Source organism: Alosa sapidissima, chromosome 12 (genome assembly GCF_018492685.1).
Source record: "Alosa sapidissima isolate fAloSap1 chromosome 12, fAloSap1.pri, whole genome shotgun sequence".
NCBI lineage: Eukaryota > Metazoa > Chordata > Actinopteri > Clupeiformes > Clupeidae > Alosa > Alosa sapidissima.
Window position 1 is genome coordinate 4,403,776 of NC_055968.1, and position 20,256 is coordinate 4,424,031.

Here is a 20,256-nt window from a genome sequence, read left to right on the forward strand (position 1 = left end):
GGCCTATTTGACGCAAATCAATAGAGTTATATTGGTTGTGGCAAAGGGGTAGCCTAACGAATTACAGCGCTGTGATTTCCTCGTCCACCTAAAGAAATTCTACACCGAAGACATGTGTGGAATAGATGTTAGGCCTTTTTTAAAAAAAGAGGAAACGTTATCCTTTCAACGCATTAGGTTGGTTATTTTTCCATTAATCATGCTAATCCGTGTCAAACGAGTTCTTTCAGCCCCCCTCCGGTACAATGACATTGAGCAACATTTTCTCACTCAACTCAGGAAATGTTAAAGAGTTCTGTATTCCGTTTCTACATCCTTTTCTTGAGAAACATCCCACATGCGAGGCTCACCTTCGCGGCTTTGAATAGTCTCTATGCATTCGCCCGCTCCCTCATTTCCTACTTTTTCAAATGCTAACACATGCAATGATTAGGTCGTTAACACCTCCGCACAACCAGTTAAGAGTCTTTATTTTTAGTTTTTCTCATTGTTGCTGCACTGTTCTCACACATAGCAAATCCATGCACTATAAGCTAGAGTGATAAATAAAATACTCATTTTGCATAAGTTAACAGAAATTTGATGTATATTTTAAGTCACAGTGACATCTTCTCTAAGCTGTTGGTACGAGTTGTCTTTTATGAAACCGCCGTTTCTACTTAAAATATCAATGCATTTCATGCAATATAAAGACGAGCACACAATAATAACTAAAAGAGATTCAATTAACTTAGCTGTCGACGTTTTCGTTCAGCAGCTTTCAACACAATTTGTTTAAGCAAAGTAAAAATTGGGTTTAGAGCGCAGCTGCGTTAATGCACATCGGAGCTGGAGATTTCAATCACGCTGGGCAATTTTCTTTTTCTCTCTCCTTCTCTACTGCCGTTAAATGGTCTATGACGGACGAACGAAGCCAGAAAGTAGTGGCAAGCAGTATTACTGTTGTCCCTTTGTTGACAAATCCATGAAACAACTTCAGATTGCATGGTTTAACAGGAGGGCTCCTGACGTCACGACGTCACGTGACAGTGCTGATAGTATATCTTTAAGTGAAAAGTAATCTATCAGACAGTCCTTAAAACCGGCTTTAAAAGCACGTGTCATCTTGACTTCGCACTCAGAAATCACACCTAGTTTCTAGGAAATACGGCTAGTAGGAGATCTGGCGTGAAACACGCATGAGTGTGTTTAAACTTCAGATGCCAGTCGAGTGGAGAAATATTTTCTAAAGTGTAAGTTTCACTGGCAGGCCGAAGTGACCTGCATTTAGAATTGGTTGACATCCGATCTGACCGCACCGGACCCTACTCTTACCTTGGGTTGTTCTTGGGTAAAGTAAGCGGTGATGACCCTGTCTGGAGGCAACAGTGCCAGCGATATGTCCGGTCAGACGGTGCTTACAGCCGACGATGTGGATATTGACGTGGTTGGAGAAGACGACGAGGGAATGGAGCGGGACAGTGATTGCGAAAGCCAGGGGATCCAAGACCGAGGGGACGAGATGGAAGAGATCGACGTGAAAGAGCGCAGCGGCAGTCCCTGCGAAAGCTCCGGAGAGGGAGAGAAGGGGGACGGACAGGACAGCTCCCCCGGTGCTATCCAAAGCAAGCCGAAGAACAGCCTGGTGAAGCCTCCCTACTCCTACATTGCACTCATCACCATGGCCATCCTGCAAAGTCCACAAAAGAAGTTGACGCTCAGCGGCATCTGTGAGTTCATCAGCAATCGCTTTCCTTACTACAGGGAGAAGTTTCCTGCATGGCAAAACTCAATAAGACACAACTTGTCCCTCAACGACTGCTTTGTCAAGATCCCGCGGGAACCAGGCAACCCTGGAAAAGGCAACTACTGGACACTGGACCCCGCGTCAGAAGACATGTTTGACAACGGTAGCTTTCTTAGAAGGAGGAAACGATTCAAGAGGGTCCAGCCAGACATTCTCAGGGACCAGACCGCACTCATGATGCAGAGTTTTGGGGCGTATAGCATTGGGAATCCTTACGGTCGTCACTATGGATTTCACCCGGCAGCCTACACGCACCCGGCGGCTTTGCAGTACCCGTGCATATCCCCAATGGGTCCGATGCTTCCCCCCGCCGTCCCCTTACTGCCATCCGCTGAGTTAAATCGCAAAGCCTTTAACTCACAGCTTAGTCCAAGCCTACAGCTTCAACTCAACAGCCTGAGCACTGCGTCCATGATCAAGTCTGAACCTTCCAGCAGACCATCTTTTAGTATAGAGAATATCATCGGGGTATCCAGCACTTCGTCCAATGCACAGACTTTCCTGCGGCCTCCTGTAACCGCGCAGTCTTTACTGGGGGCACAATCTCTGTCTCTCACCCGGACATCTATCGCCCCTATACTCAGCGTCCCTTCAAATATTATTTCTGGACAGTTTCTGCCTACAGTATCATCGGCAGCTGTTTCCAAATGGCCGTCCCAATGATGGGCCTAATAATAAAAAATAATATTTTTTGTACACACGGTTTTTGGGGGGAAGACTGTAGCCTACAGCACGAAAGAGGCTCCACTGGACACTGTATGCCAAAATGTAGCCATGTAAAGATTTTAAAAGAGAAAAGAAAAGAAAAGGAATGCTATCTGTACAGGTAATATTTGTAAATATTTGTACAAAGAAATCACTTAATATGTTTGGATTTTCCTGTTTTGTTTCATAGTTTGGACTGTATGAAAGTCGCTAAAAAGGCTGTCTTATTTTATTTTTATGTTATTTTTTTATTGAAAACTCAGTGCGAGTTTTTTCCTTTAATTATGACATTTTGTTTTGTTTTTACAACAAAATATACAAATGTTCTTATAAAATAGAACGAATAGTCGTTTATAAAATTTAAATATATGTATCTATGTAGCTCTATTGTGTTGTAAACTGCATTCTTTTGTTAATAAATATGTAAACGAACCACAATTAGAGTCAGTACCCTTTTGTGAAATTTGAATAATTTTCAGATATACTTATGTTGAAAATAATAGCATATCTATACAGTTAGACAAAATTAATTTAACAAAAATGAAATCCAATAGATCCAATAATAAACTGAATTTTCTTCACTGGGTCTGATCAATGAAATGATTAGTACAAATGCAGGGTAGGCTACTGCTAAGCTTTAATCAATATAAGCCGATGGGTTTCATATGCGGTTATATGACAAAACAGAGACATTTTACTATGAAATAAAATGTTTTTAATGTCATATACTTAATCAACACAGATATTCTCACCGACAACTATTTGCATGGAAATTACACAGGCCCATGTGGCTAGTCATTTTGTATAGATCTGTTAAGTAATAGTATAGTTATCGAGCTACTATAATAATGAGTGATCAGCATGACACAGAAGGAGTATAGTTTGTGTAGTCCTAATAAGCCAATTCGCCTGCATTTCCTCATCCTAACGAAACCAACTCCCTTAATTAGCCACTCAAAACAAGTTTTGTTTTGCATAAGGGTTCAAGGTGACAATTTAATGTACATGTCTAGGCCTACGTTTAGTTTCCTATTCACATTCTGTTTATGATATTGATTTAATGATATTCTTACATACCAGGAGCTTTGGAGCTAAAGGTCAATTGATGATCTACCCTGGAGGTAACCCTGTAAATAGCGAGACACTATGGTGTCTATTTACAAGAGAAAGCAAGGCGATCTAAAAACGTTTGCATGTTGCTTCTATAAAAGTAACACTTCGTTTCACAGTTGTGTCTGGCTAATCAGCTCAACACAAACAGCAAATGGTGGATGGTGTGTGGCACAGGGGTTAGACTAGAGCTATATTTAACTGATACCCATGGGAAAAGAGAAAGGCCTGCTTCTTGAATTCACTTTCATACTCAAGAAGCTGCTGATTATGTGCTTCTCAATGACACTGGATAACAGAGGGCTCATTCCACAACTGCCTATTTATTTCTTAAAATGAGACAAGCATTTCTATGCGCATTGCTGTAATGCCCGCCGTCACACTGGAGTTGAAGTACATTCCGCCCGTGATTTATTGGCAGTGTGAGGATAGACCTCATTTTAAAGCGATTATCGAACAATATCAGGGTAACATAGGACATAATGATTCCCAAAATATTAGAGTTGATCTTTGACACCGCGTGCTGCGAACTGGATAGTTTGTAGAAGAGCCACATAGGCTACTATAAAAAAATAATATAAAAAATAATATATATAATAAATATGATCCATGTAAAAAAGCAGGCTAATATTAGTTATGCCGTACATGTTAAGCACATCAGTGTTTGAGCTATTTTTGAAAGGGATTTGAGATTTCTAATTCGCTGATGGCGTCGCAAGTCTCTTTCGGAGGCCTTTAATAAAAAGAACAACTTAAGACAACACATGAAATAACAAATAGGCCTATTATTGAGATAGGATAGTATAATAATGTAATATGTACTAATGAATTTATTCTAAGGATGTTCTAACGATTTTCTTTCCATTCCTGATTTCGACTTTGGTGCAAGGATTTACTACACAACAAGCAGGCTGCTCTCAACACTTTCATACTCAAGGCATGATTACGTGATAGCAATATCTCTGCTATTTCGCTAGATGGCGTTTATTGACACTTAATTTAGAAAAGCCATTCAAATAGCCTTCGATAAACAGGTAAAAAGAAGCACAGAGGTAGCCCAAGACATGTCAGTTGGAATGGCCTTCAAGAGCGCTAGTGGTCTTATTTATCATGGAGTAGGAACACCGACAAATCTTGGGATACAATTGCTTTAAATGAATGGTCTATTTTAAGGCCTGCTGGGATAGAGTCGACTCTTTAACAAGGGCAAGGTTATAATAGAGCCTGGCTTTTCATATAGCCTACCTGACGTCATGCGTGTCCGCGTGTAGTTGAATAAAGGCTGCGCGGCGACGATAGGTCCCAAGATGTTGCCGTTTTCATGTGCTCAATGCGATCTCTGCAAAATAACATTAGGCCCACTCAAAGTGCTGCATCAATTTAGTAATCGGTGGATAACACTGGATCAGGTATAGTATCAACAAAAATAAGCTAAGGCCTATTCATTTGACAAAATCTCTTAACTTTCATTTTAATAATGTTTTTTATTTCAAATTAAAACCAACTCCGAAAACAAATTGAACCCACTTCGGCTAGTCATTGTTTAAGCACATGTTGATGAAATATTTTTGAACTTGAACATAGCTGTAGCCTACTCCCCGTTAACTGTGACAAAGTAAAATGTGCAGATCAACAACATTTCGGGTTTGACTGAAAAGCCCGGAGCCTCGACAGAGAACTGACCTCTGCGGGAACACCTGCTCTTTGCCAGCGCAGGTGGGCATGCTCAGACAGCAAAAATGGCTTTTTCCCACAACCCCCAGAGGACGTCGGTCAATCAGAGTTGAAGACCATGGGTAGGTTCCCAAATAGCGTTTCTTAGCGTTTAAAGAAGACTAAAAGGTATGCCAACATTACAAAGGATGTTTACTTTTCAACATGTGTGAAGAATTCTAAGTAGCCCCAGACCTACCTTCAGAGTCTGAATCCATTTTTCTAGATTCGTTTATTGTCATTCACGTTAATGGTTTGAACATGCGCGAGATGAGGATAGCCATGACTGCAGAGCAGGCTGTAGATGTTACTTGTATTCCCTAGTTAAAAACACCTTAATATCCTTGATTTAATAACCCCACCCCACCCCCTTTCGCTGTTGCAACCTTCCAACCACTTCCCCTCCCCAAGTTAGTGGCTAAAGTAATTTTAGCTGCTTTCATCAGACATACATGATGATTTGTCCTAATCCTACACATTGCTGGGAGCCTATAGGCCAATCTAATCTAATTAATAAATAAAAACTCGTCTAAACTTGTCTAAAATGGTTTGCCAGCAACATGCTAATTTACAATTTAATTTAAGTCCCATGTTTAAGACAAACTAAAATGGATGAAAAAATCACTCAAAAACATAGCCTTCAATATCAAGGTAGCAGGCACATTCTTTTCACCATCTCCACTGATTTTGCTGCAACATCACAAAGGTGCAGACTGAAGTTACAGGCTACAGAACAACAAAGACATGCTGGCCCTTATCATGAGAGGAATGACAGGCTCTTCCATCTCCTGGAGCTGATCATCGCCAGTAAATGTAGATACAGCAGTTAGTGAATATTTAAAAGGCACAGAGATGGAGCAATAAATGACAAAGTAAAGCTGGCATGCTGTGGGGCATTAATAACTAATGGACACCCATGACTAATAGGCTTGCCATTGTAATGAAAGTGTCATTGCAAATCAGCAGTTGTCCAGAGTTATTATTATTTATAAATATTAAATGGACTAGCTACAAAAGAGTATTCTGTCCCCACAACTTTTGACCCATGGAAATAGATATGAGATGTGACCCTTTTGCTTTTGATGCCTGACAAATAGGCCAATCATTGGAGTTGTTTAACTGCATACTGTGTGGTGTGGAAGATTAACTTGTAAAGTTTCTGATGTAGGCTATTGCACGTATTGTGGCTGTTGGATGGGGGTAGCATTTTTTGGATGATAGTTTACACCCAATCTGTGTGGAAATAGAAACATTTTGTAGCATCCTGATACAAATGCAAGCTGGACCATTTTCATTTCTCATCTGGTGGGCTTATACATTTAGTCATAAGAAAGTTAGATAGGCCTTAGGCATTATCTAAAAATAATATTTTTTTCATGTAATTTTGCCTTGATGCAATGTCTTGTTCAGCATTTACAAATTGTGGACAAAAATAAAAACATACACTGCATACTTCAAAGGAATATTCTTTATTTACATTAAGATGGTCTTCAAACATGTTAACCATTCTTTGCATCAATGGATACAGTGTACCACTGCTACAAAGTATCAAGCAAGAGGAAATCAATATACATGAATGAGGGGGTGGAGAGTACAACTATTACGTCATCAGTGTGCGCCGAAGAAGCGCTGTGAAGTCTGTGGCACTCTATGGTGGCACTGACGTGTGATTAAAAAAGCTGGATCACAGAAATAAACGTTAAAACTAGCTATGAACTCGAGATTAAGGTAGTAGCTATATAGAAACATACTGTTGGCTGCCGAACATGGAGAACTGGAGTCTTGTGTCCCTCAGTGTTTTGCTCGCACTCACGGCGAGATGGGCAGTCTCGTTCAATTCATACTCAGGTTAGCTAAACTCGCGGTAGCCTTTTCACTTTGCATGAGAAAAGTGAGAAGTATTATTTTATTATTAATTATTGCCTAGTTGTAAATAAATCTGTAGCCGATAACACACAGGCATCGGTTGAATATACGGCGATATTAATAGTTAGTTGTGAAATGGCGAGCTTACTGGGCTGTGACAGAACTACAGTTAGGATAGCTCTCTAACATTCTGTCCCCTATGTTCAGGAGCAGGCAAGCCGCCGATGTTCGGGGACTATGAAGCCCAAAGACACTGGCAAGAAGTGACGTACAATCTTCCTGTTCATGAGTGGTTGGTCAATGTTTATTAACAACTGGCATCTGCAAGGTGGAGGCTTACCTAAGTGTTATGCTCTTGAATTGTAGGCCTACGGTACGTTGCTATGGTGGTGGTCATGGTCGACTAATTAATGTTCCTCAATTTAGGTACTTCAACACCACAGAGAATGACCTAAACTATTGGGGTTTGGATTACCCCCCCTTGACAGCCTACCACAGTGTCCTGTGTGCTTATGTGTGAGTCAGTCCTATGCCTCCTGCTCCCTGATTTGAACCCCTCCCCTCCTCCAGTATACAAGTCCATTCAACATGAGAGCCATAGCCATTAGGCAGCAGTGTGTCATACTTTCATGATCACATATGAAAACAGTTGTGTTTTGTCTTCCCCCCCCAGAGCAAAACTCATAAACCCCGAATGGGTGGAGTTGCATACATCCAGAGGGTATGAGAGTCCAGCTCACAAACTGTTCATGAGAGCCACTGGTGAGGAACATTGATAAAGTGCTTCATATGGTACAATTAACGTGTAACAATCCCAATGGAAGTTGATTTTGTTTGTCAACAAAATGGAATGTGTAGATTATGTACATGAAATTGCAATTTGTATCGTGTCTATTATGTCAAATGAGGTCATGTCCACAATGACTGTTTTATCTATATAATAATTTACACAAGTTGCTCTGTGTTGTCAGTTCTAGTGGCAGACATCTTGATATACATTCCCGCAGTTGTGGTATACTGCTTGTATCTTGTTGAAGGGACCACCAAAAAGAAGGTAAGGACTGTACCACATAGTTTGGATTGTGATTTAAAATAGGAAAAGTTTTCTTTTAATATATTTGTATTTGTTGTATTCTCATGTTTCAGATGGTTCTGCTGGCATGATTGAAGTGTTTATTGTACACCATTGTCCCTGTGAAGCTTACATAGCCTTACCCATATAAACTCTTGCAGTCACTCCTTCTTAGTCATAATTTCAGAATCACTGCCACTACTCCTAACATCCCATTGCCATCTTTGCATAACACAATAAGTAGAAATATTATACGGAAAGTATGATTATGTGAATAAAGCTCCCACATTTTCCTTGTATCAAGGTCACCACAATCTTCTGTATCCTGCTCTATCCAGGCCTTACACTGATCGACTATGGCCATTTCCAGTATCCTTTTTTGAGGCATATGCATTTTACTAACAGACTGAATGAAAACACATCAGAAATATTCACCTTTTACTATTTTGATTGGTTATACACACATTAACTTCCCATTCTTTTGGTAAGCACTTGCTGTTTCATTGCTACTTCTTGTTGACCAGACATCACCCTAAAAAATAAGTTGCTGTATAACCGATAAGAAATCCTGTGTACGTGTCAATGTAGTGCTGGTCCATCCTTGACAGACTGCCAGATATAATGGTGTGAGTCTGGGCCTGGCCTTATGGGGCGTGATTGGTCTGGGTCTGGGCTGGGATATGCTGGGCTCGCTGGCCTTTACTCTGGCTCTCAACTACAAGCAAATGGAGCTGTACCACTCACTGCCCTTCTTTTGCTACCTGCTGGGGAAATGCGTGAAGCATGGTCTGACAGGCAGAGGGTAAGAGAGCATGACCCGTCTACTGTCCACTCATATGAGAGAACAGAGCGAGACTGTGTCCTCTACATGGGTTTACATTTAGCCCTTAAACAGGCAGAGGGTAAGAAAGATTGACCTGTCCACTCAGCTCATATGAGAGAATACAGAGAGACTGTGTCCTCTACATGGGTTTACATTTAATCATCAATAAGAGATGCTTATAGTTCAAAATTAGGATTCACGAATGGTATAGGTGTTTGGATTCAAGTCAGGACACAGACTTAGCTAGTCTGCTAGTCTTTGGATCATTAACATGATAGAATATTCTTTCTGTTAAGCCTCTGGAGACTGGGAGTCATCTTGACAGCAAGTATTTTGTTATATCCACATTCATGGTACCATCTATAACGTTGGGGAACACCTTTCATACCGAAGCAAACTGACCAAACTCATCTGACCAAAGAGTGTGCTTCCACTATTCATACAGCTTCTTTTAAGGTTCTTAAGTAAACTTTAATTAAGTTTTGTGCTGAAGAACAAACAAGTTTTTTCCCTCGGACGTCGTCCATAGAGGTTTCTACTCTAGTCTACTTGTCACCTCAGACATAACGCAGTCATTAACAAGGGGTATAGTTTAGAATCTTTTGCCATTTAAAGCTGCAGTTGGTAAATTTTTTTTGATCATATTCACTGAAACCAACACTATGCTCCGACAGAACAACATAACTCAGCCAGTTTTAGAAAAAACCCACACTTCTACCTCCATCTAGAGCCTGTTATTTGTTTTGCAAAAATCCACAGCTCCCGGTTCTTCTGGTCCAATCAGAGGAGGGCTGTGTGAGATCTGACCATGTCAATCAATGGTGCAGTCTGGTGCACACTGACGAGCACAAACTCGATGAGAGGGTGCTCGGTGGTAGTGGGGGAGGGGCATGAGAGTTGTAAGCATTCAACATTTTGGCGAAAGTCCCATCAGTCTTGTCAGACTTGCCAACTGCAGCTTTAATTGATATTGTATAGGGTTTTACTCACTTCTGCTGTATACTGTATTTTGGTTAGAGATTAATTAACATTCCACATTGTATTCTACTGGGAGCTGTGACATCTACTGATATGAGGAGTTTTGAGTGAATGTTATCTGATATGATTTAATTTCATTGGTGTAGAAATGGTCCCAAGGCTGTAAATTTAAGAGATGTCCCGTGAGAACTGAAAAGTTCTGCGAAAGGTACTCGAGCAGGGGAGGTGAAGGCAGAATTGCCTCTGTAACTGCTTTACTAAATGTACTATGCCATTACTTTTTCCACACTCAGCTCTCCCCTCTTAAACACCGCTATAAGCAGTAGCACTGGTTTTAAAATGACATCAGCTAGCTGGGAGCATCCCTTTCTCCCACAGGCATTATTTCATGTACGGTCTCAAGAGTGTGATGTTACCAACAGGATGATGGGATTGAACTCTGCTCTTTGCGCTCTTGCATTTGTTGATTTAGTAACGGTGTACCAAGGACATTTGGTGGCAAATGTATCAGTGGATTAGAGAGCTCGGGGGGCAGCAATGTCCAGATGACACTGTTGCCATGCTGAAGGCCCTGTGCTATGCCCGCATGTGCATCTCTGGCATCGGCTCTGTTGCAACTGAGCCGGTCAGCTATCGAAACGCAACACAGCTTTTTTTGTCCATTTAAGGACCGTTCGTTGGTATTCATAGAACCTGTGTGGTTACATGTAGGGCAACTTGGGTTTATTGTTAATCCCAATGATGGTGTAAGATGAGCTCAGTGCTATATAGATTTTTTAAACTTCCTGGTCAGAGAAGAGTAGTGCTGAGGAAACAGTCCATGTTCCCCTCAGCTGTGCATCACTCCAATTCCTGTTCTGTCAGCGCATTTGTCTGGTGGTTTTGGTCGAGCCTGCTAAACTCTCTCTGCTGCTCCCTAGGCTGCTCCTCCTGGTGAAGGTTGCTGTGACCGTGCTGGTGACCTTTGCCCTCTGTTGGCTACCCTTCCTGTTGGACTCCCGGCAGGTCCTGCAGGTGGTCCACCGCCTGTTCCCAGTGGCTCGTGGGCTGTTTGAGGTGAGTTGGGGACCACACACCAGCCAGGTTTCTTTTCCACTCTCTCTGCAGTGCTGCACTGCAATACACTGCTGTCCTTGATGGCCACCAAAGTGCAGCTGGCTACCGTTACACATATATTTTTAAGACAAACTCTCTCAGCACACACATGTTGAGGGAGTGTAAATGCATACTGTACACACACACTCACACTCACACTCACACTCACACACTCACACACACGGATGAAAGTAATGTCTATATAAACTCGTTTGTTGTAAAACAATACTTTTAACCTGTTTAAATAAAGATAATTTTGGGGTAGGGTGCACACACCTAGTTTGAGGGAGTTTTAGCATGCATATCACACCTGTGTGGTACAAAACCATTGGAAAATCTCTTCAGCACAGAGCTTGAGAAACTACGCCCCTGTTGTGCTTACGTACATTTACACTCCTAGGTCTGTCACAGCAAGTGTAATAACTCACATCCACTCTTAACACTCTCAGATCCCCTCTGTCTCTCTAGCACTGCTGCTCCCACACTGAACCTGCCTCAAACTAACACGAGAGCGGGATCAAAGAAAACAGGAATAAATCCACCGAAGGTCGGCGGATCACTTTTCAGTGGATCAGCGGCCTTCGAGCGTGCAGGGAGGATGAATCCGCCTCTAATTTACAGCTGGACGCTTTTCAGCACGTCGTTTCTCCCGAGCACGTCACCCAGGGCCCGGAGTGATTGGCAGCTCGCTGCCACGCACCCTAGATCCTCACCCCAAACACAGTTGGCAGAGAACCACCCCGCTACCCCCATTCCAAACTGACACATACATCCGTGTACGCACTCCGCATTCAAACTCGCATGTGAGACGGCGGGCACACAGCAGCTGTGGAAAGGGAGAAGAGAACATGGTGTGAAGAAAAGCAGCAACAGAGTGTGTGTGTGTGTGTGTGTGTGTGTGTGTGTGTGTATTGTCCACAGCAGTCAGTAAAATAATACTGGGTACCGCACTGGACAGTAGCCAAGCTTTCCACAGGCACCCTTTGAAACACTTCCACACCGAAGGTGTCACTTAAGGTGTGGAGATGTGAGAAGTAATTGAAAATACCCTGCTGAATATGACTAGTGTGTGTGTGGGCAGCAGTGTGCATTTTCTTGTGGCATGGCATTAACATAATACACAGGGTGTGAGCAACCCTGATCTGCCAGCCCACATGTGAAGAGGAGATGGTGGAGAGGGCGGCTGTGGTGCCGGCGCTGCTGAACTAATTGTGAAAGTGCGGGAGTAAGCATTGGTTCGGGACAAACGCCGGGAGTTAGTTTACACTCAGCGCGGCATACTGGCGGCTCGGATTCCCGCACACAAAAATGGCAACAAATGCACGGGCCGAGGGAGATGCCTAGGTGAGGTGACATTTGCCGATGCGGCTGGACCTGGTGTCGCAAGGAACATTCCGGAGGTCATTTGGAGCAGGCTTAGTTGGCAAGGCACATGGGAGGCTGATAGCAGTGGTGCTGGGGCATCCTCCTACTGAACTGGAAGCCTCAGTGTGTGGCAGTGCACACACACACACACACACACACACACACACACACACACGGCTTAATGTCTGCTCACATAAAACATTCAACAGTAATATCAGTGTACATGCAGTTGGTCTAAACAAACCATGCCGTTGGTCTAAATGTCCATACATTCCACTTTCCCACACACTCATTGGCCTGGTATAACCAGACACACACACACACACACACACACACACACACACACACACACACACACACACACACACACACACTCACTCTCAGCTGTGTTTCAAAGGAACAGCTGTGTTTTTTAAGAGTAAGCACTGTGGTAGCCCCTTAGAGGACTGGAGCAGCAGCTTAAATAACTCAAGTAATCCCTCTGCTGCACTATTACTGAAGAGCCTCGGTTTCTACAGGAATGACATAGCAACTCTGCCTCATACAGCTCCGCAGGTGGCCATTTTGGATCTCTTTCCATAATCATATGACTTGAACTCAGCACATTGAGGAAACTGCAACCATATGCAGAGGTCATTTTGAAACTGCCAGGCATGCAGAAATGAAATGAGATAATCAGCTTAAGCTCATACATTTAACCCTGTGTCTGCAAGTTTACAAATAAGTAGATGGCTTTTTTTGACATCGCATGTCTGTGACAGGAAAATTTACAGTCGGAGGGACATTTCCCCCTGCCCTCTGCGGGTACAAGTGCTCCAAGGAATGCTGGTGGAATTTTTATTGCACTTTCAGTTGGGAAATGATTACTTAGAGCAATGCCACTTATTTGCTTTCCGTTCAGAGGCCAATGCTGTTTAAAGCAGCAGACCATATTTGTATATGCATCTAAATTTGAGAGACATGCCATACATTTTCAATCTACCGGGAAAGCACATTCTTTTCTCCTAATCAATATAACAATGCTGTGTGCCTAAGAAGTATGTTAAATAAGCTCTTTAAAATAATATAATAATCCTTACTTTGTCAGGTCATGTTTGTATATGGAGAGCACATTTCACATGATAATCAACTTTAGGTTATATTTTACCTTACAATTTAAGTAAGTATACTCTTTTGATCCCGTGAGGGAAATTTGGTCTCTGCATTTATCCCAATCCGTGAATTAGTGAAACACACTCAGCACACAGTGAGCACACAGTGAGGTGAAGAACACACTAATCCCGGCGCAGTGAGCTGCCTGCAACAACAGCGGCGCTCGGGGAGCAGTGAGGGGTTAGGTGCCTTGCTCAAGGGCACTTCAGCCGTGCCTACTGGTCGGGGTTCGAACTGGCAACCCTCCAGAAGCGCTAACCAGTAGGCCACGGCTGCCCCAATTGATTTGTAGAGCACTTTTTTACACTTTTATTCCTGTCAGTTGTTTTTCTTTTCCTTTCATTTAATTTAATTTTTGTTTAATTTTATCAAACTAGGAAACACTTTTGTATAACTCAGATTTTCAAATGCACTATACAAATAAAGTTGACCATGACATAGCATATAGCATTACCTTTGCATGTCATGTTTTTAAATGTGTGTGTTCACAGGATAAAGTAGCAAACGCTTGGTGCAGCTTGAATGTTCTGATAAAGATCAAGACCCTGATGACCATGGAGACTCAGCTCTCTCTGAGGTAATCCCCACTTCCCTTAAGACACACTCCATATCTCCATGCAGCCTGGATCTATTTTCCTCCCCCCCCCTCACTCACTCACTCACTCACTCACTCACTCCGTCTAACCCTATCCAACACATTCATATCCTCTATACAAAACTGTAATTGTCTCTGCATATAACGGAGAGTGAGCTGGTTATCTTTAGAAAAAGGTGTGGACCCTGTAGTCCCTGTGCTGTAGGCTTAGGCCATCACCCCTAATGCTGTAGATAGTTGTTTTGACCATGCGTGTTGGATATTGCAACCTTGTATGTTGGCATAGAGTGACTTCCACACTTAGCTGTGTTGACAGGTATTGTCAGACGCCTTGTTCATAAAGTGTGATGCTCAGATGACCAACTGGGCTATATTTAGAGTTCCACAATAGAGATGTTGCCTCAAGACTGTTAATCCTCTGAATTTTATACATTTTGTTGACCAGTGGACATTTAAGACTTAAACAAATGGACACAATGCTGGACAGAACTCTGTAATGTGTCATCATCTGTAGGGAGTAGTGCCATTAGAGTGGGATGTAGACATATGTAGGAGCTTTGTTGCTCACTCTTACACATCAACACAGAAACTCCAAAACATGAGTCAAAGACATGAGTTAGATTTCATCCTCACAAGTGTTAAGAGCCTCTGGTCCCTGGAGGGCCATTCAGGACTAATTAAGATCCCAAAATGGCCTCTCGTGTGGATTGCCTGCTGTCCAGCCCGTTCTCTCTCTAGTCAGCACTTCTAGCGTCCCTCGGCCTGCCCGCCCTCAGTGGAGAACCGACTCAAGGGTTAAACCAATTTGAAGGGTCCTGTGAGCCTGGGGCTTGTATTTGCTGCATTTCCTGCATAGCAGGGGTCCTACGTGTTGACCGAGGCTGTGTATAAAAAGAGCAAGCAGCCGCACGATCTGGTTTTGCAGAGAGGCTTAGGTTACTGCAGTTTGGCACCGATGGCCCAGTCGATCATATTTCTCTGGGTCAGTTTGTATGCGTAGTAAATCCTTCTGTAATGATGCATATGTATTTAATATACATCCCATCTCCTTCTTCTGATTTCAGTTTTGTGCTCACACTCTTGGCTGTCCTGCCCTCGTCAATAAAACTTTTCAGCAAGCCGACCCTGTGGCAGTTCAAACTCGCCTTAGTAAGGAATCTCTCTGTCTTTTATGCCAACGTAGTTGATGCTTTAGCTAAAAAGCTGTCATTTTAGCACTGCTATGCAGAGGTGTTGACTTTTCAGTCTGTCTGTTGTTGCCCTGCAGGTGAACTCATCTCTGGCCTTCTTCCTCTTCTCCTATCAAGTCCATGAGAAATCGATTCTGCTGCCCGCCCTGTGAGTCTGTGTATTTTCGTCACCTGGCTTCGTCTCATTCATCACACGTGAGCCTATTATTCCGCGCCGCTCCGAGCGCGCCGCCCAGGAAGAGGAGTTGTGAAATGTCTTTCCAAACAGGACTGCTCCCTGCTGTCTGAGTGGAGCTGCTGAAAGCTGCAGTTGACCTGCGTCCGCCTCGGTTCCGCCACTGTCTGCGCTTTCCAGTAGTCCAAGGAAAGCAGTGCACATCACCACCTCAAGGCCTGCTAGCTCCTTAGGGTGCTTTCCACGCTGGGGGGCCCCAGTTACTTAGTTTATGGGAACCTTATGGGGGGGATTGTAATGGGTCTAATTAATCTCACTGCAGCGTGGTATGAACAGACATATACACACATGCGTATTGCAGCTGTAAGGCTTGCTGCATTGTGCCACCTTGATTTGCTCATAGATTTCCTTGATCTATTAATCTAGATTATCCAGATTGTTGCTTTATTAACTGTTGAGTTATATCTTGCACCTGTCGCCCAAATCAATCAGTAATGCTTGTTCCAGGATTAGTGGGCACTGGGCGGTGAGGGGGTTGAGGGGCCAAGGGTGTTGTTTGCTGAGGATCAGTGGCGAGGGGCTAGTGGAATGGCTGTAACAGGATCACTAGAGAGGAGGCCTGTAATTACCAGCTCAGTACACGCTTCCCGAAATGGTGTCAGCACCTCCCCCACCCATCAACATGATCACATGCATGTGTTTTACACCGCTGTGTGTCATTCGGTTAGTTTGTGTATGTGTGTGTACGCCTGTCATTGTGCAAAATTATGTAGCCAACAGGGACATGGCTGTTCAGTACCGAAACCTGATCTCCATGAAATAATCTCCTTTGTTTTTTTGCCATTTGAGTCTTAATCTTAATGTATTATTTTCTTATAAACTGTTTTCTGTCTTGTATTTCTGTTGTAGGCCAGTGTGCCTTCTCCTCGGTGATATCCCCTTAGTGGCCATCTATTTTCTACAAGTATCTACCTTCAGGTGAGGACTGTGTTGTAACAAAATACATATGAGATGGTTAACTGGTCTAGATAGGTGAGTACTATTAGATGTCACCAGCACCTTTTGGTATAATGGACAAACACTGTTGAAACAGGACTGATGTGTTTTATGAACTAGCCTAGATGTTGGCATAGTAATGGCGAATGTTGAGCCGTGAAGGCCAAGAGGAAGCAAAGCCATCTAAAGTTCAACCAGCTGTCGTCAAATTCCTCTGGCAGGCAGGACTAATAGTTGTGCGCGTGGTTTAATGTGAGGATATTGCTGAATTATGAGACATAGCCCACATACCACTTAGCACTAAGCACGCTTTGTATAGGCACAGCCCAGTCATTCTGTAGATTCATTCTTGCCATTTCTTTGAGTACAGTTTAGGACAATTGCCAGCGACAGCATTTTCATTTTCCCCTATTGTTGGACACACGTCCATTTGTTAGGGACGATGATCCAATTACACATTTGAAGCCGAGTTTTTGTATGCCTTGAGTATCTATAGAGAGTTTGGTATTGTCTTGGTTTGTCCCAAGACAACAGCTTATTGCCTTAGCACCAGGATGTGATTTTTGCTGCTCTAAAAAACAATAACAGTGGTGCAAATGTGAGAAAACAGTTCTATTTTCCAATGAAGGACAAATAAAGTTCTCTCTCCTCAAATGCATGACATATTTATCTTCAACTCTAGAACCACTAAAGTGCGTCTAACAAAAAGGAAACTAAAGTGCCAGGTTCATATGAAATATACTATCTACTCTTCTTTTTGTGAAAGTAGAAAAATATCAGGGGCCAAGAAATAGTTTACTTCAGCAATTGCCTTAATATTACTTGCCATTGTCTGTGTGCATATGAATGTGCATAGTGTTGACAGAGATCATACTTATGTCTCTTTCTCCAGTGATTGGCTGGAACCTCATCCCCAGTTCCCCATGTGCATTTACTAGAAGAATGTGTTATTTGTACTCAATTATATTGACTCATGTAAACAAATATATATCTATGTTGTGGAACATAATTGAAGTCCATGATTATACAAGTGAAGGTGAAGAGAAGTTATTTTTACAGGTACATAGAAACATTCTGTATTTCTGTATATTTTTGAATCTCATGAACATGGTGAATGTATTTGATAGACTAGTCCGGATCTAATGTGTGTGTGTGTGTGTGTCTGTGTGTGTGTTTGCAGCATGCTCCCTCTGCTGTTGAAGGATGGCCTGCTGCTCCCCTACGCGGTCACCTCCCTGGCCTTCCTCTACTTCAGCGTGTCCCTGCTGTCGGCCCTGCAGCGGTCCACAGACGAGCAGCTCCGGCTGCAGCCCTACCACACCCTCCTCAGCACCGTGCTGCCCTGCCTGCCCAGGCTCAACCTCGGACGCATCACCAAGTGGAAGGTAGGGCTGGAGACACAGGCCACTCCTACGGGATTTAAAGCCACTCTCATGTCTCTGAAGGTCAAGTTGCTCCCTTATCACAATTGTCATATGGAAGCAACACTGGGGGTATGAAGAAGCGTGTTTGATCATATCAGCACACACTTAGTCATATGTAGTTATCCGAATGACAGTACTGTCACAGCTTTTAAACATATGCTCCCCCCCCCCCCGAGAGCTGAACCCATGGCCCTGGTGTATTGGCTTGTGCCAAGCAGTACTATTCCATCAGTGAAGAAACTGGAGCTTGTGGATCAAGTAGCAGTAGCCCTTGGTGTCACTGCGTTTGGTTTATTTCAGTATATTTCTATTACTCTATGGCGGGTCAGCTGTGCAGATTCGCTGACCAGGTTTCCGTCCAGCACAGCTCGGGCCGGTAGTGAACACCCCACAGCTGCTGAAAAGCTCAGCTCAGGGGGGAGCCGGTGTGCGCGAGGATGTCTGCATGAGACGTCTGCTTGGCTTTATATAGAGCGCACCATTAACACAGGTTTGCCTAGATATATTTATTTACTCAACAGACATAAATAAGGGGGCCCAGGGGTGGGCATCGGGTGTCAGGGATGAGCCTCTAGCTAGCACCAGCGCTATCTCCTCTCCCAGCCCCGTGCTTCTCCGCTCCTATATGGCTCTGCGCAGCCAAGGAGCTGAATGCCAGGTTCTGTCGAGGGGCCATTGGGGAAGCAGGGAGGATCTTGTGATGGAGATGTGGTGATGAATGATAGCCTCTCACTTTGGACAAGAGACACACAGACGTGTGAGGCGGCTCTTGTTGGTTTTTCCATGTGTGTGCCCTGTCGGCTCTGTCCGGGCAGCTCTGCATGTCTGCGGTTGTAGATCTTGTGATAACTGTGAGGGCAGATCATGATGTCTCGCTCTCCAAGAAAGGGAGCGATTCAGCTGACTCAGTCGCTCGGCCTCTGGTTTGGGCTGGCAATAATTACTTCCGGAACATTCTGTGAAATTCTCCACACATTATAAATGAATTTGCTCACAGCAAGAATAGCATTTCTTGCCAGTTGCACGCAGACCCATAATGTTGAAAGAGACATTAACAAACGTACAGATGTCTCCAGCTGGCCTAGTAATGCATTGAGCCAGGGTGAGTCACAATGGATCTGCAGGCTCTCCTGCTGACTGCTGTTACTTATGTGTTTATGTACACATGGGCAATTGGAGCATAGTGCTGAAAGGGTTTCCCCTCAATGCACAGCGGGGGAGAGAATCAGCTGTGGACGTTCTATGTCTAGAGTGACAGGACAGGCCATCCCTCCTTATTATACTGTATGCCGGGATGATTTTGACTACAATGATAAAACATTTAAGGTGTATTTCTCTCCATATATATCTGATGAAGACGCACTGAAAACTAGTTAAATTAATTACATTTGATGGTGTGTATTATTTTATTTGTGTATGTGTGATTGTCATTTTAGATTAAAATAAACTGACCTCATTGCACAGCAAGTGATTGTCTCCTTTAAAAAAAAAAAAAATTGTCAACATCTAATTGAGTTGGATTGTATTGATGGACTTATTGTTGTACTGCATTTATTGATATGGTGAAGCGTTAATAATATTTCTTCATCATATGTGTCATTCCAGTTTGTAGTGTCCATGGTGCTAATGGCCGGTCTGAGTGTGGGGAGTGTGGCGCTGGAGCCTCCTGCGCGCTTTCCTGATCTATTTCCTGTGCTCGTGTCATTCTTTTCCTTCTGCCACTTCCTGGGTATTCTGGTCTATTTCAACCTGCTGCAGCTCAGCGAGACTCCAGCTAGAAGGAGTGGCAAGAAAAGCAACTGAGGCGTGGGAGAGCACCATCAGGGAATGTACTCACCTGAGGTCATAAATGTTTGTATACTGTATGTTCACATGGTTTTGGAGTTAGTATTGTTTTAGGTTGAAGGGTTTCTTGGGGTCCAAAATGTTCGTGCCATTTATAGCAGAAAATCCTGCTTGAAGGCTTCTCCCCTATTAATGGATATTGGTTCAGAGACTAAAAGTGTGTGTGTTTGTGTATGGGTGTTTGCCAAGGTTTTCTGTATGTATTAACATGATTTTGAAGTGTATGAGGGTTATTGAAAATGATAAGACCATTTTTTACACTGTGGATCCAAGAATGTTTTCTATCAGAGCTCTTCATTAAAGGCATTTTGTACAAATTGACTTATTGGTTTCTTGAATTACTGTTAAGATTAATACAGATCATTT

General features: G+C 43.1%; 2 protein-coding genes across 2 annotated transcripts; both read left to right on the forward strand.

Annotated features, from left to right (window-relative positions):
* The first annotated feature begins 1,083 nt into the window (after positions 1–1,083).
* Positions 1,084–2,834, forward strand: foxd3 (forkhead box D3). Its single transcript, XM_042056733.1, has one exon. The coding sequence runs from the start codon at positions 1,346–1,348 to the stop codon at positions 2,447–2,449; it is 1,104 nt and encodes a 367-aa protein (XP_041912667.1). The 5' UTR covers positions 1,084–1,345; the 3' UTR covers positions 2,450–2,834.
* Positions 2,835–6,916: 4,082 nt separating this feature from the next.
* alg6 (ALG6 alpha-1,3-glucosyltransferase) lies at positions 6,917–20,211 on the forward strand. The gene is made up of 14 exons (XM_042056295.1): positions 6,917–7,162; positions 7,388–7,472; positions 7,607–7,696; positions 7,854–7,942; positions 8,152–8,234; positions 8,557–8,621; positions 8,869–9,054; positions 10,974–11,109; positions 14,157–14,242; positions 15,325–15,409; positions 15,528–15,598; positions 16,535–16,603; positions 17,802–18,006; positions 19,651–20,211. The coding sequence occupies exons 1-14, from the start codon at positions 7,081–7,083 to the stop codon at positions 19,846–19,848; spliced, it is 1,530 nt and encodes a 509-aa protein (XP_041912229.1). The 5' UTR covers positions 6,917–7,080; the 3' UTR covers positions 19,849–20,211.
* Positions 20,212–20,256: the final 45 nt, after the last annotated feature.

Excerpts from the sequence above, each read along its gene's own strand:
- alg6 (XM_042056295.1), top strand. The coding sequence starts at position 7,081 with ATGGAGAACTGGAGTCTTGTGTCCCTCAGTGTTTTGCTCGCACTCACG. Across the intron at positions 8,235-8,556 it reads AAGGGACCACCAAAAAGAAG|GTCACCACAATCTTCTGTAT; the intron begins GTAAGGACTGTA and ends CCTTGTATCAAG. Across the intron at positions 15,599-16,534 it reads TCGATTCTGCTGCCCGCCCT|GCCAGTGTGCCTTCTCCTCG; the intron begins GTGAGTCTGTGT and ends TTTCTGTTGTAG.
- foxd3 (XM_042056733.1), top strand. The coding sequence starts at position 1,346 with ATGACCCTGTCTGGAGGCAACAGTGCCAGCGATATGTCCGGTCAGACG.